The 13,917-nt window shown below is 56.9% G+C and overlaps 1 protein-coding gene across 2 annotated transcripts in view; it reads left to right on the top strand.

Moving 5' to 3' along the window:
• NOS1 (nitric oxide synthase 1) overlaps positions 1-10,019 on the top strand; it is a gene marked incomplete at both ends in the record, with an annotated part of 36,157 nt that extends 26,138 nt beyond the window's left edge. For both annotated transcript variants that reach the window (XM_084271798.1, XM_084271797.1), the window contains 12 exons: positions 2,616-2,732; positions 2,905-3,079; positions 3,486-3,624; positions 4,393-4,471; positions 4,903-5,096; positions 5,689-5,858; positions 6,122-6,332; positions 7,060-7,147; positions 7,443-7,564; positions 8,103-8,251; positions 8,784-8,978; positions 9,897-10,019. In XM_084271798.1, the coding sequence (XP_084127924.1) occupies positions 2,616-2,732; positions 2,905-3,079; positions 3,486-3,624; positions 4,393-4,471; positions 4,903-5,096; positions 5,689-5,858; positions 6,122-6,332; positions 7,060-7,147; positions 7,443-7,564; positions 8,103-8,251; positions 8,784-8,978; positions 9,897-10,019 (1,762 nt within the window). The remainder of the gene's footprint in view (positions 1-2,615; positions 2,733-2,904; positions 3,080-3,485; positions 3,625-4,392; positions 4,472-4,902; positions 5,097-5,688; positions 5,859-6,121; positions 6,333-7,059; positions 7,148-7,442; positions 7,565-8,102; positions 8,252-8,783; positions 8,979-9,896) is intronic.
• Between the last annotated feature and the right edge of the window lie 3,898 nt (positions 10,020-13,917).

Below are 13,917 nucleotides of genomic sequence, written 5' to 3'. Positions count from 1 at the left end.
TTGTAGAAAATCCCCCATGGGTGGCAGATGAGCCTCGAGCATCTTGGTGCACGTCCCAGAGGCTGGGAAGTGAGGGCACCCAGCAAAGTGTCGATCATCTGGGGCCCCTGCTTATTTTAGCTCTGAAGTACCATGTATTTTCTTTAATTGGGACAGTGCTCTGGAGCATCTCCCAAGTCAACACAGCAACACTTGCAACTGGCAAAAGGCTGCTCCTTCACTAAGGCAGAATTAGCGCTGGCCAGTGCTGCAGTGCAATTTAATGGCCCCAGCTTGCTGCTTGAGAAGCTCAGAGAGGGGCTGTGGGGCTGCGATCTGTGGGGCTGTGGGGCTGTGGAGCTGTGGGGCTGTGGAGTGGTAGGGCTGTGGGGTTGCGGAACTGTGGGGCTGCAGAGCCAGGGGGCTGTGGGGCTGTGGAGCTATGGGGCTCTGGACCTCTGGGGCTGTGGGGCTGCGGAGTGGTGGGGTTGTGGGGCTGTGGAGCTGTGGGGCTGTAGATTGATGTGGTTGTGGATCTGTGGGGCTGTGGAGCAGTGGAGTTGTGGACCTCTAGGGCTGCGGGGCTGTGGGGTTGTGGGGCTGTGGATTGGTGTGGTTGCGGAGCTGTGGGGCTGTGGAGCTGTGGGGCTGTGGAGCAGTGGGGTTGTGGACCTCTAGGGCTGTAGAGCTGTGGGGTTGTGGGGCTGCAGAGCTGTGGGGCTGCAGAGCAGCGGCAAACACTGCTGGGCAGGGCAGGGGCAGATTCGTGCCTCTTCGCTGCTGGTGACACAGCGGTTCTGGTCTCCTTGCTGCGTAGCCAAGTCATCTGTTGGATCCCCATGGGGCTTGTGAGCCAAACCCCTGTTAGGTTTCCAATGGCCTCGTGCCTTAACTGGCATGGCTGACAAAACAGGACACACAGGATGCCCTGGAGGTGTCTGGTAGGAGAAGGGGCATTTTGTGCAATGTTCTCACCCCAAGGGTCTTCAATGCAACGTTTGGTTGGGTGTGGAGGTGCCACCCTTGGCAAACCAGGTGGATCTGAGGAGGACAAAAGCTCAGTGCTGGCCACCCCAGCTGCCTCTAATGTAATTTAAGGGGCTGGCAGGAGTTTCTAAGAGCCAGGATGGCCCCTGGCTTGGTTGCCCAACAGTGAAAGTGGTCAGAGCACTGGAAACAGTGACCTGTGAGGACAGATCAAAAGGATGAGAGCTATCTTATCTGAAGGAGACAGAAACGCAGTGCAGTAGCAGACTTCACATATGGAGAAGGTGACTGCAGAGGTGGAGGGAATAAATTACTCCCTGTGCCCCCCCTTGGGACAGGCCACAAGGTCATGGCTCTGGTTAGCAGGGAGAGATGTTGATGTTAAGGATGAAAAAAAGCATCTGCAATGAGTAAAGGTGTCCTGGAAGAGACCTTCTAGGGAAGAGGAGCCGTCAGCCCAGCATCTGTAGGAAAGGTCTGGGGAGCACAGTTCCTGCCCATGTACTCCACGGGCTCCCAGCTCCATGTCCACCAAGGGATGCTGAGGGTGGCTGAGACCCCACAGTGGCCTCTCTAAGTCACAGTGTCTTGAGGAACCTGCCAGGGTGCTGCAGCTGGGGCTTTCGTACCACCACAGCCTGGTGGTTTTGCTATGGTTGTGTAGTTGGTCCCTTGTGTCCTACAGCAAGGGTTTTCCAAGGGGTCCGTATCTCAGGACCCACTGTTCAGAAGCAGCTCACCTTTTAAGACCCATCCCACACTACAAGGACCTCTCATTCCAGCAGAAGATGCTGGTGCCCCAACCTTGTGCCCAGCACCCAAGTGGGGAATTTGGGCTTCACACCCACCTCAACCAGTGCCCTGCCTTCATCATGTAACCCGGGGTGAGGACATGGCCCAGGGACAGGAGATAAAGAAGGGGCTCCATCAAGGTGGAGTGAAGCAGAAGAGCGCGAGAGGTCCATGCAGAAAGGGCGAGGCTCTGGAGCAGAGGTGGAGCACAGGGCTCTGTGACCCTGGCAACTATTTTGCTCGGGGGTTGTCTCCTCTGCGTGGTGTGCAGGAGGTCTGCTGTGACTCATCCACACACCACTGCTTCATTGCTCCGGCAGTATATTTAGAAACTCTTGAGTAGAGCAATTTCTGAAGATGGTTCAATTCAGAAATACTTCTGCTGTTGTCAGACTTTTCCTTCTCTCTCTCCCCCCTCGTCAGCCCCTCTGCTCTCACTGGGGTTTTTTTATTTTATTTTTTTGCTTCCTATGAATGAAAACCCTTCAGAATCTCTGTTCAGGTGTGTACCTGACCTTGTGTGCAGCCAGGGATGGAGAGGTAAAGCCAAAGGTCCTACCACCTCTGCACTGCTGGGGATAATGTGGTGGGCAACAACTAGGAGGTGACTGGAGAACCCCACGGAGCAGACCAGGTCCAACTGGGCCAATGCCATATCAGGCTGCAGTGGCTTACGGGCAGGGGGAGCATGTTTCTCTGCTCTAGCCACAGGTCACAGTACAGGCTCAGAGGTGCCAAGTCTGAGCCTGCACTGTTTTGATGTCCCCCAGGCTGGTCCCCTCTGACCACGCAGCCCGGGCGGAACCTTGCACACGTTTGTCATCACCATCACTACTTGATGCTGTTGCTGTTCACAGGAGCTACAAGGTCCGTTTCAACAGCGTCTCCTCTTACTCGGACGCACGGAAATCCTCAAGCGATGGCCCCGACTCCAGGGACAACTTTGAAAGCACAGGGCCCCTGGCCAACGTCAGGTAAACAGGATGGGGTGGGAAGCAGCAGGCTGATGCATAGAGAGCCCTCCTCCCACCACAGCTCTCACCTACAGCAGGATGGAGTTCTGCAACGTGCTCCTTCGTGCTGATGCTGTGGAGGGAGGTGTCGGTGTCCTGGCTCAGTAGCCACAGCTGTGCCACCTCTCCGCAGGTTCTCTGTCTTTGGGCTGGGGTCACGTGCTTACCCCCATTTCTGCGCCTTTGCCCGGGCAGTGGACACTCTCCTGGAGGAGCTGGGTGGAGAGAGGATCCTCCGCATGGGAGAAGGGGATGAGCTCTGTGGCCAGGAGGAGTCCTTCAGGACCTGGGCCAAGAAGGTCTTCAAGGTAACTCGCTTCCCTTGTGCTCCAGGGGGGAGAAGGACACAGAGACAGAGTAATGCTGTTGGTTGGAGCTGGATTGAAACCCAACCTCTCCTTCCCTACACTGGGACATCCATCCATCCATCACCCTGGCCCACAATAAAGAGGTTCTCCATATTTCAATGGAGCTGACACTCTGGTTTGTGCTGAGTGCCAGAGGGTGAGCACTGTGTTGAATTCCTGTTATCCCAGATGCCTGGGGGAGGAGGGCAACATGAGACATCCTCATGGCCACTCGCATAGCCCTACACCATTGGGACCACCTCCTCCGAGTGTTGGCTGGGGTGGGGTGGGAAAAGGGTGATGTGGGGCTCAGTCAGAAAGCTCAGGGGTGACAGGGAGATGCCTGAGAGCTTGGTGTATGCTGCAGGCAGCGTGTGACGTGTTCTGTGTGGGGGATGACGTCAACATCGAGAAAGCAAACAACTCCCTCATCAGTAACGACCGGAGCTGGAAGAGGAGCAAGTTTCGCCTGACCTATGTGGCTGAAGCCCCAGAACTCACACAAGGTATGGGGACGAGGTCACCCCGAGTGGCTCTAGATGTGGGGCAGGTGGAGCAGAAGACACAGCGGGCTCAGATCTCCTTCCTTACCCTGTACTAAATTCCCAGCATTTCAGTCCCGCTTTCCCCCTCCCTCACACACCGAAGAAGCAGTTTGTGATGGTCTCAGGCCCCTCTGCCCGATCCCTGTCTGTACCTGCAGCAGAGATGTTGGGCTACAATCTGATCTCCCTCCTCCTGACCCCATTTTTTGAAGCAGAGAGCTGGAAACCTGGGCGCTTTCCAAGCTGGCTTTGTCCAAATGCCGCTCTGCCGAGCGTTGCGGTGCGATGGCAGGTCCAGCCCACCGACACCTGGCCCCTCAGCACGGCTCCCGCAGCTGATGCTCTGCCGCACTGCCTCCTCTCTTCCCAAACTCGGGCGCTTTGCTACCAGCCAGGTGGCCCTGGCAGCGAGAGGCGCCTGCCTGCAGGTGAGGGCACGTCCCCGCATCACGTGCAGGTGGCTTTGCGGTCCTCCCCGCTCACTGACAGGAGGGACACAGGTTTGGTTCCTCCCTGGGGTTTCTGATCCCCTGGGGTTGCTGGAGCTTCACAGGAGGGGGAGGCAGGCAGGCGGTGGAGCCCACAGCTCGCTCTCGCTGCGGTTGGTGTCAGCAGCTCTGATCTGAAGGGCTGAACCCGCGGCGATGGCCAACAGCCCTGCAAGAGCCGGAAGCCGCCCGGCTCGGCCACGCTCTGCTGCGTTGCCTCACTGGCTCTTCTCCTCTGCAGGGCTGTACAGCATCCACAAAAAGCGTGTCTACGCAGCCCGGCTCATCACACGCCAGAACCTGCAGAGCCCAAAGTCCAGGTAGGAGATGCAGCTGCCCCGGGAACTGTGGGAGCTGAACGTGCTCATGATGTGCCCAAGTGTCCACGTGCCACATCCCATGTGGGTACCACTGTTGTGTAAATCCTCACCAAGGCTGGGAGCCACGTTAGCCAAGGGAAGGGGGTTTCTGGCCACCTCAGACAGTGAAATCCCTGTCCCCATGTAAATGAACCTGCTGTCTGCAAGGGTGAGAAGGTGGAGTGGCAGGGTGTGTGCAAGGAAAGAATAGGGTTGCTGAAGCAAGAGGTGAAGCTGGCTTTCCCTTTTGAAAGGTCCCTGCAGGGGAGTCAGCAGCAAGGGGAGGTGGACACTGCAGTGTCCTTTCTACCTTCCCACTGTCCAGCACACCCAGGCGCTCCCTGAAGAACCACCCCCATGCATTCATCCTGCTTTTTCTCCTGTCCCTCCAGTCGCTTGACCATTTTCCTGCGCCTCCACACCAACGGGCACCAGGAGCTGCAGTACCTGCCTGGGGACCACCTGGGAGTGTTTCCAGGGAACCATGAAGACTTGGTCAATGCCCTAATAGACCGGCTTGAAGATGCCCCTCCAGCCAACCAGCTGGTGAAAGTGGAGCTCCTGGAGGAGAGGAACACAGCTCTAGGTAACCAGGGGTGGCCTCTCTCCTCCTCACCCATCCCTTGAAAGTGGTTCTTGTAGCTCCTCAGGAAAGTAGGTGGCCCCTCAGGGTAAATAATTTCCCATTTCACTGGTGCATTTGTGATTGGGAACATCTCCTTCCTCTGCCCACAGACATTGGCCATCTGCATTGGGGGTGTACAGCAAGGGTTTGAAGAGTGAGAAGGGCCCTGGGGAGATGTTTCCTCGTCCTTCAGAGAGTGTAGGTTATGTTCTCATGGAGAGAGCAATGCCTAGGACTGGAAAGAAGAGTTAAGGGATCTTGATGGACCTACAACATATTTTGGGGATAAGTTAGATACTTGACTGCCCCACACAGTGCAGCAGGAGATGGAGAACAGTACTAGCCCAGAGTGAGGGAAGTGGTGGAGTATCAGATTCACATTTGTGCTCACCATACAGCATCGCACTTGTAGCATGAGGATATCTCATTGGCTTTTTCTAGCTCTTCATCATTCTTGATCAGTGCTGGTAAGGAGGAATGAAAGCCAGGATTTGTCCACCTTGGCTCTCATGCTCAGCTGATCCCATGGTTGTGCTGCATTCCCTCCTGGCAGGTGTCATCAGTAACTGGACAGATGAGAACCGTGTCCCACCATGCACCATCTTCCAGGCTTTTAAGTACTATTTGGACATCACCACCCCTCCCACACCCCTGCTGCTGCAGCAGTTTGCTTTGTTGGCCACCAGCGACAAGGAGAAGAAACGTCTGCAGGTCCTCAGCAAGGTAAACCCTCAGACCCCAAGCCCTAATTTCCTCAAGACCCTGGGGACAACCACAACCCCAGGGCATTTTCATCCCCCACTGGGGTTAGTCTGAGTCCCTACCCATGACAGCAAGTCTCCTCCTGCCTGCCTTCACTGCCACCCACCCCAGCTTTGCCATAAGCCTGGTGGGGTATCTGTAGAGGCATCTGGCTTGGAAGAGGTCAGTGCTGCACCACTCCCCTCCCTCCATCTTTCCTTCCCTCCCTCTTTCCCTGGCTGCAGGGCTTGCAGGAGTATGAGGAATGGAAATGGTCCAAGAACCCCACCATCGTGGAGGTGCTGGAGGAGTTCCCCTCAGTGCAGATGCCCTCCACGCTGCTGCTCACACAACTCCCCCTCCTCCAACCACGCTACTACTCCATCAGTTCCTCCCCAGAGATGTACCCAGGCGAGGTCCACCTCACCGTGGCTGTGGTCTCCTATCGCACGAGAGGTACCATGCTCATGCTGGGGTCAGTAGAGACAGGCTTGGTGAAGAGAGCAGGGAAGAAGCATTAGCACAAGGTTTTTGAGAGAGAGATGTTATTTTAAGGCCTTTCTGCCTGCTGCAGTGACTGGGTTCCTTGAACCCATGACACACTGCTGTCCCATGTTACGGACCATGGCCACCCATCACACGGATTGCAGACGTGCTGGATCTGGTTCAGGTACCAGCAACAGACCAGCAACGGTCACTCCAACCTCTGTGAGGGCCATTCATACCAAAGTCCACGTTGCCAGAGCTAGAAGGTTTCTGTACCTGGACAAGCACTGATGTGTCCATGATGTGTGTGTGGACACAGCCCCATTCCTTGTGCATTGGGCAGGACACAGGGGAAGACACTGGTCATTCATCTGGGGCTGCTGTGGAGGGCTTGTGTCTGGAAGCACCACAGCATGATGCTGCTTCTGCCAAAAAGGAACAAAGAGAAGCTGGGAGCTTCCTAAGTATCGTGGAGGTCCAACTATCCCAGGACCGGGTCCTGGATGAACTTGGGTAGCTCCACAGAGAGAGTGTTGAACTTCTCCTTCTAAGAGCCAAACTTCTACCAAGTTCATGGGTGCAGAGATGTTTCAGTGAGGGCTTTGTGTGGGAGGTAGCAGGGAGGGTTTCAGAAAGGAAAGCAAGCGGAGTAATGGGCTGGTGTGTCAGGTACAGAGCTCCTTCCCTCACCTCCTAGATGGAGAAGGACCAATCCACCACGGAGTCTGCTCCTCTTGGCTCAATCGGATACAGACGGATGAAGTAGTGCCCTGTTTTGTGAGAGGGTAAGTGGTCCACACAAGGCAGGGGGTGGAAAAACTGGGGTGAGCCCCCTTGCAGGACGAGCTCTTTGCCTTCAGCTCTTCTTTGCAAAGCAGTCAGGGTGTGGAGAAAGCAGGGCTGGATCTGTGAGCAAACGGGTCCCCTCTGGTGCAGTTCCCCTGCACTAAAACATTGGGTTTTGGTATTTCATCCCATTTTCTACTCCTCCTTCTCTGGGTGGTTGTGCAGTTTGCCATGGGCAGGGGCAGGGGAGGGAGCACCCTGTTCAGGTTTAACTGGCGTCTCTGATGTGTGCAGCGCGCCCGGGTTCCACCTGCCCCAGGACCCGCAGGTACCCTGCATCCTCATCGGCCCCGGCACCGGCATCGCCCCTTTCCGCAGCTTCTGGCAGCAGCGGCTTTTTGAAATCCAGCACAAAGGTGGGTCGACTCTTGTCCCTCCTGGGAAATTGGGGCTGTGGTGGGGTGGGGGGGCAGTCTACTGCCTAGGCTTCCCCAGCAGAGGCAAAGGGCTTCTCGAAGCAGCGGCTGACCCAAGCGCAAGGTCGGAGGTCGGCCCAGACTCTCCTTGAAAACCCTCCTGTAGAACTTCCCACGTGTTTATGGCAGAACTGCAGAGCTGAAGCTGTTGGTTCTTTTAAAGAACATTTAATGCAAATTTATGTAAAATGTGCATTTTCCACTGATGATTTAGACCACTTAAGGGAAAAAAAGGTTTAATTTCTCCCCAGAACCTGGCACCAGCACCCCTGCCATGTGCTCCCAGGCCTTGTGCTGGCTCAGGCAATGTGGTACCTCCTTCTGGACCCTTTTTTCCCCCATCCCAGTTTGGCCCAGGGAAGCTCCTGCCAGCCTGACGCTGGGTGTGGGGGCTGTTGCCACATCTGGAGGTCAATGGCTGGCCGAAAGCGGGTCTCGGTGGTCCCTGGGCTAACTGCCGCCCCCGTCTCTCCCTCAGGTCTGAAGCCCTGTCCTATGGTCCTGGTCTTTGGCTGCCGGCAGTCCAGGATCGACCACATCTACAAAGAGGAGACGCTCTTCGCCAAAACCCAAGGAGTCTTCAGAGAGCTGTACACAGCCTACTCGCGGGAACCGGACAAACCAAAGGTGGGTGCCAGGCATCGCTGCAGCCCCGGGCGCCCGCGGCACCACGTGGAGATGTTGGTTCCTTGGCACAGCCACAGTGACTCACACCCTGGGGTGCTCCTGTTGTGCAAGTGTGTCCTAGTGCTGCCCCGTTCCTGGGGCAAACTCCCATCCCTGCCCCAGCCTCAACATGTGACCACACGGCTCATACATCACCCTGGGGAGCTGGGGCTGCCCTCAGCAGCTGGGAGCACACGAGGAGGGCAAGGGAACATCTTCCTGAGAAGGTGGGCAGAGGTGGATCATGAAGATCTGATCCAGATCCCCACCTCCACCTGAACAGGCCTGGCAAGGAGTTATGGAGAGGGTGTGGATGCTCAATGATGCACAGCTGCTTTTCCCCGTCTCTTCTCTGTGCTGCAAAATGCAGGCATGCTCCCCCAAAGGGGCGGTCGCACTGCACTGCCACACACAAAGGTGGCCACAGCGTGCAGGTGGATGGGGCTGAGAGGATGTAGCTGATCTTGGTTCCCACCTCCTCCTCCTCCCTCAGAAATACGTGCAGGACGTGCTACAGGAGCAGCTGGCCCAAACGGTGTTCAAAGCGCTGAAGGAGCAGGGAGGCCACATCTACGTCTGCGGGGATGTCACCATGGCCGGGGACGTCCTCAAGACCATTCAGCGCATCGTGAAGCAGCAGGGCCAGCTGTCGGTGGAGGAGGCAGGCGCTTTCATCAGCAAGCTGCGGGTGAGTGGCGTCCGCACCACGCGACACCACGCGACACCACGAGACACCACGCGACACCACACGAGAGCCTCTGCCACGGGCGCTGCACCTGGTGCCTCCTCCTGCGGAATGGGCAGCACTGAGGAGACTGGTGCTGGGGGGAATGTGGGGGGCAGGTTGCAGCTCCCACCCACACTGCCTGCACCTTGGCAAGGTCAGGAGCAGGATCTTCCAAAGCTTTGGGCGTGCAGTGGAAGTGACCTGGCTTTGTGGGACCTCTGCTCCTGTGGTGAGCCTGGTGCTGCGCCGAGCAGAACTACAAGCTCTTTTGGGAGCCCCGGGGAGCCCAGGCAGGGCTTATGCACCCAGTTAAGTCACCGCTGTCCCTCCATCACTACAGCAAGCTAACAAGGCGGTCTGTGGGTCCCCATCCCAACATCCCTCTGCTGGACTCTGCTCCTGGGCAGACACGTTGCTGCAGGTGCTGCAGCTGAAGCAGAAGGGAGCTTAGCTTGGGACACGGGCTCTGCTTCTGCCCAGGAGGACACCTCATCCTGATCCCTACGGGACTACATTCCACCCTGATACATCCCCACACTCCATCCTGGAGCCAAGGGAGCCCAGAGCCACATATTCAGCTGGCCTTGGGCTACCTGTCCCCCTGAATGCCAGGCACTGCCCGGATTGCCGCCACCTGAGGAGGTCTAATGCACTAAGCCACTCCGCCACCGCCCCCCAGCGTGACCTTGGGAAGGTCACTTCACCTCCCTCTTGCTCCTGCCCTTCCACCCTGCCCATCCTACCAGCTCCCATAACCAACCCCAGCCCGTGTGCTGTGTACTCAGTACCTACCCACAGCACCAGAGCTCTCTGGTGCCACAGCAGCTTGTAAATACTTTCCCCCCCCCTTCACTGCCCCTCTCCCATCCTCTGTTTCAGGATGACAGCCGGTACCACGAGGATATTTTTGGAGTCACCCTGCGTACGTACGAAGTGACTAACCGCCTTAGATCCGAGTCTATTGCATTCATTGAGGAGAGCAAAAAAGATACGGATGAGTGAGTTGACATGTTTATTTTAACCCCTGCGGCTGTCTCCGGGCGCGTGGGCTGTGGGCTGGGGAAGGGCGCTCTGACTTGTGCACACACGTGGGTCCTTCTTATAGCAGGGGCTGGGAAAAGACATTTGATTTTTGCTCTGGCCATGGAGCCCGCTGCCTGGCAGTGTCCCTGTGAGAGCTGCCACCTCACTAGGACAAATCCCTCCTGGGTTATTGCACCCATTGTACCGCTGCGCTCAGACCTGACAAGCCCATCCAGATGGTGATGCAAAGCACAAGTCCTGCCTGATGCCTGCCCCTGCCCCCCTGCCAGTGTGCTAGGGGATGAGGGGCAGGAAGGTGCCGTGGCGAGGGGTGGCTGTGGGGGAGTTGGCTGGGTGCAGGAGGCTGGTACCCCCAGCGTGCGGAGGTCTCCAGGCTGCTGCACACCCGGTTAGGAAGGATCTGGAGACTTTTCTTTCCACTGTTGTCAAAACAACCATAAGAAGTAAGAAAACCTTGACATTTGCTATGTTTGTTTCTGCTGCACCATGTCCTGCCATTTGCTCAGCTCTGCCTTGGTGGGATTTCCCCCGGCTGAGCAGAAGGATTATTTAGGATAAAGGATGAGCACACATCTCGCTCCTTGTCCTGGCCCTGGGCAGCCTGGGGTGCAATCCCTTCCCTGCTCTCCTGGCTGTGCCCAGCTGGCCTGGAGTGGGTTTCCCAACATAGCAGAGGGTTGGTAGGAGCTTTTCTCTGACACAATGTGTGCTGTAGGGTCTGCACTGCATGCAGAGCACCTCAGTTCCCCATCTCTGGGTCAGGAGAAGGGTTACGTGCCTGCCCACCTCCCCCAGCTGCCCAGGGCTCTGTAAATTCTTGTTCCACAACATGATCCCTGCGGAAGCCCTTAGTCCGAGACGCAACTCGCTGCTCCTTCTAAGGCCAGCCTTTCTCCCCTTTGCCTTGCAGGGTTTTCTGCTCCTAACTGGACCCTTCACCCCAAGGGGATGCCAAACCAGTCCCAGCACCTGCTGCCCCTCCAGCCGGAGGGCGCTGGGTTTTGTATTTCACGGACACGGCGGCTCCTTTTCCGCGGGGAACTGCCCATGGAAAGCGCTCTGTCTCTTGTCCTGTCGTTGTGTCCCGATGATGATGATGATGATTTTTATTTCCTTTTCTTCCTCTTTCTCTTGCTCTTGTCCTGTGGCCGTTTCTTTTTACCCCCTTTCCCTGGATTTCCCCCCTGAAGTACGATGGCTTTGTAATCCGCAGTGGCTCTTAATGGAACTTCACATTTCTCCTTCTCATGAGGGCATTTTGCAGCTGCATGAAACCACCATCCTTGTGATCCTCTGCGTTTTTGGTGTTTTGGGGGAGAGCAGAGGTGGCAGGAGCTGGGCAATGGGAGTCATTTCCCCCAGGCTCCTCCCTTCCCCAGCTCAGGGCTTGGCTGAATCCTTGCATTTTCTTGGCTATCCTTTGGACTTCTACAGACCTGAGCACGTGCCTGAGGCTGGGGAAAGATGATGTGCAATGCCCTTGCACCTATGAGCTTTGCTTCTCCCTAGGCAGCCTGGGTACAAACGTGTCTGTCCTGATCCAAAGGGTCTCTGATACGTGTGTCGTAATCTCTCCTACCTGGACCCTGCGCTATGTTTGCCGCCTCCTCCACTCCCTGCTCCCCATGAGCCTCTCCCTCTGCTCAGTCCCCACTTCTTTGCTGATGTGAAAGTTCTCCTGCAGAGGAGCCAAGCACCCAACGATGGGGTGATGTGTGTGCTCAGGAGAAACCTCTGGCAGAGACTGCAGCTTGGCCAGGTTGTCCTCCAGACAGGAGCTATGTGATCTACAGCTATGATGCTGGTGGGAGAGATTCCGGGACCGGCTGCATCCCAGAGCTTTGCATGCTGTGATTGTGTGAACCCTCTCCCAGGTGAGACTGGAAAGCCACAAGGATGGGAGGGAAGCAGCTCCAAGCTGCCGAAGGCACCTTGCCTGCGAGAGGTAACAAAACCTCTTTGGAAGCAGCACTTGGAGGGTTATGGAGGCTCCTGCTCCTTGGTGAGGACGTGCCAAGCAAGGACTCCCGAAAGCCCAGAGACCTCCAGCTCCATCTTAGTGCAGTCTTGTGAGCAGTTCTGGGACAGCAGACCCCAGCCGCTTCCACACCTTCAGGAGCAGCAAGTGACCTGCCTGCAAGAAGCAATGCACAGTGACAAGCCAGTCCCCTCCATAGGCTCTGTGCCACCTGCCAGCAGCACGAGCTGTCTCTGCCGGGACATCTCATATGAGAAGGAAGGTGAGATCAGCTGCAAAGATGCCGTGTGACTCTGGGCTCTGACACACTCACACCTCGGCCCTGCCGCAAAAATCTGGCCCCAAAAAGCAACCTGTTAATGTGATCAAAGCCCCATCAGCCCCTTTAACAGGGAAGAGCTGCCTGCGAGGTAAAGCCCGCGTGACCTTGTGTGTCCTTCCTCCTCCTCCTCCTCCTCCCTTCCTCGCCCTGCAGAAGGTTTGTCCTCCCTCGCCGGCAGGACCAGGGCACGGCGCAGCTCTTGCTGGGAGGCAGGGGCACAGGGTTGATGTTCTGAGCTGGGAGATGCTGATCCTTTCCTCCTGCCCTGGCTCCGCTGAGCTGCGTTACTGGTGCTTGTACGGAGAAAACCACCTGCACCAGTGACAGCAGAGGGTTTGTCGGGAGCTGCGATGGTGAGCTTGCTTTCAGAGGGGTAAGATGGGCTGAAGTCAGAACAAACAGCTCTGCAGGAGGTTTGCTGCTCTCCCAGCCCATAGTACAAGCCATGCTGGCTTTCCAGGCTTCACAGTCATTCCCACCCTCTGCTGGGACCCGCTGGCTTGGCTGGCTGCATCCCCGTGTGCTGTGACCAATTTCTGCAACTTTGGGTCCCTGAACACTTGAAACACTCCAGCCCAAGAGAGGAGCAAGAGGCCTGGGAGGATTTGGGATGCAGGTCTCGGCTTTGCTGCTGGTGCCAGCAGAGCTTCTGGCAGGGTGCAGGATGCGAATGAATGCTGCCACGGTGTGGCCAGAGCCCAGCTCGCTGGGCAGAGCCTGGAGCCAGGCCCAAGGACAGGTTTGTGTCACTGCCCGGGGCTCCATGACCTGGAGGTGAAAGCAGGATGTGATGGGAGAAAGGGCAGTGGTCCCTCTCTGTGCCCTGTGCCCCAGTCCCAGGGGGATACAGCGCCAAGGGCAGAGTCCTGCGCCTGGGACACAACAACCCCGTGCAGAGCTGCAGGCTGGGGGCAAAGTGGCTGGAGAGCTGCTGGCAGAGAAGGACCTGGGGGTGTTGGGTGACTGCACACGAGCCAGCAGTGTGCCCAGGTGGCCAAGAAGGCCAATGGCATCTTGGCTTGTGTCAGACCCAGCATGGCCAACAGGGCCAAGGCAGGGATTGTGCCCCTGTACTGGGCACTGGTGAGGCTGCACCTCGAGTGCTGTGTCCAGTTCTGGGCTCCTCACCATAAGAAGGACATTGAGGCCCTGGAATGTGTCCAGAGAAGGGCAACCAGGCTGGGGAAGGGGCTGGAGGGCAGATCCTATGAGGAGTGGCTGAGGGAGCTGGGGGTGTTCAACCTGGAGAAGAGGAAGGTGAGGGGAGACTTTATCACCCCCTACACTGACCTGCCAGGAGGGTGCAGAGAGGTGGGCGATGGTCTCTTCAGCCAGGGGATAGGAGATAGGACAAGGGGAAAAGGCCTGAAGCTGTGCCAGGCTGGGCCAGATCAGATGTTAGGGAAAAGTTCTTCTGTGAAAGAGTTGTGAGGATGTGGAACAGGCTGCCCAGGGAGGGGGTTGAGTTCCCACCCCTGGATGTGTTTAACAGACGGGGAGATGAGGTGCTCAGGGATATGGTTTAGCACAGGACAGGAATGGTTGGATTCGATGAT

Source organism: Gallinula chloropus (assembly GCF_964237585.1).
Source record: "Gallinula chloropus genome assembly, chromosome: 17".
NCBI classification, from domain to species: Eukaryota; Metazoa; Chordata; class Aves; order Gruiformes; family Rallidae; genus Gallinula; species Gallinula chloropus.
This window is presented reverse-complemented; position numbering and strand designations above follow the sequence as displayed.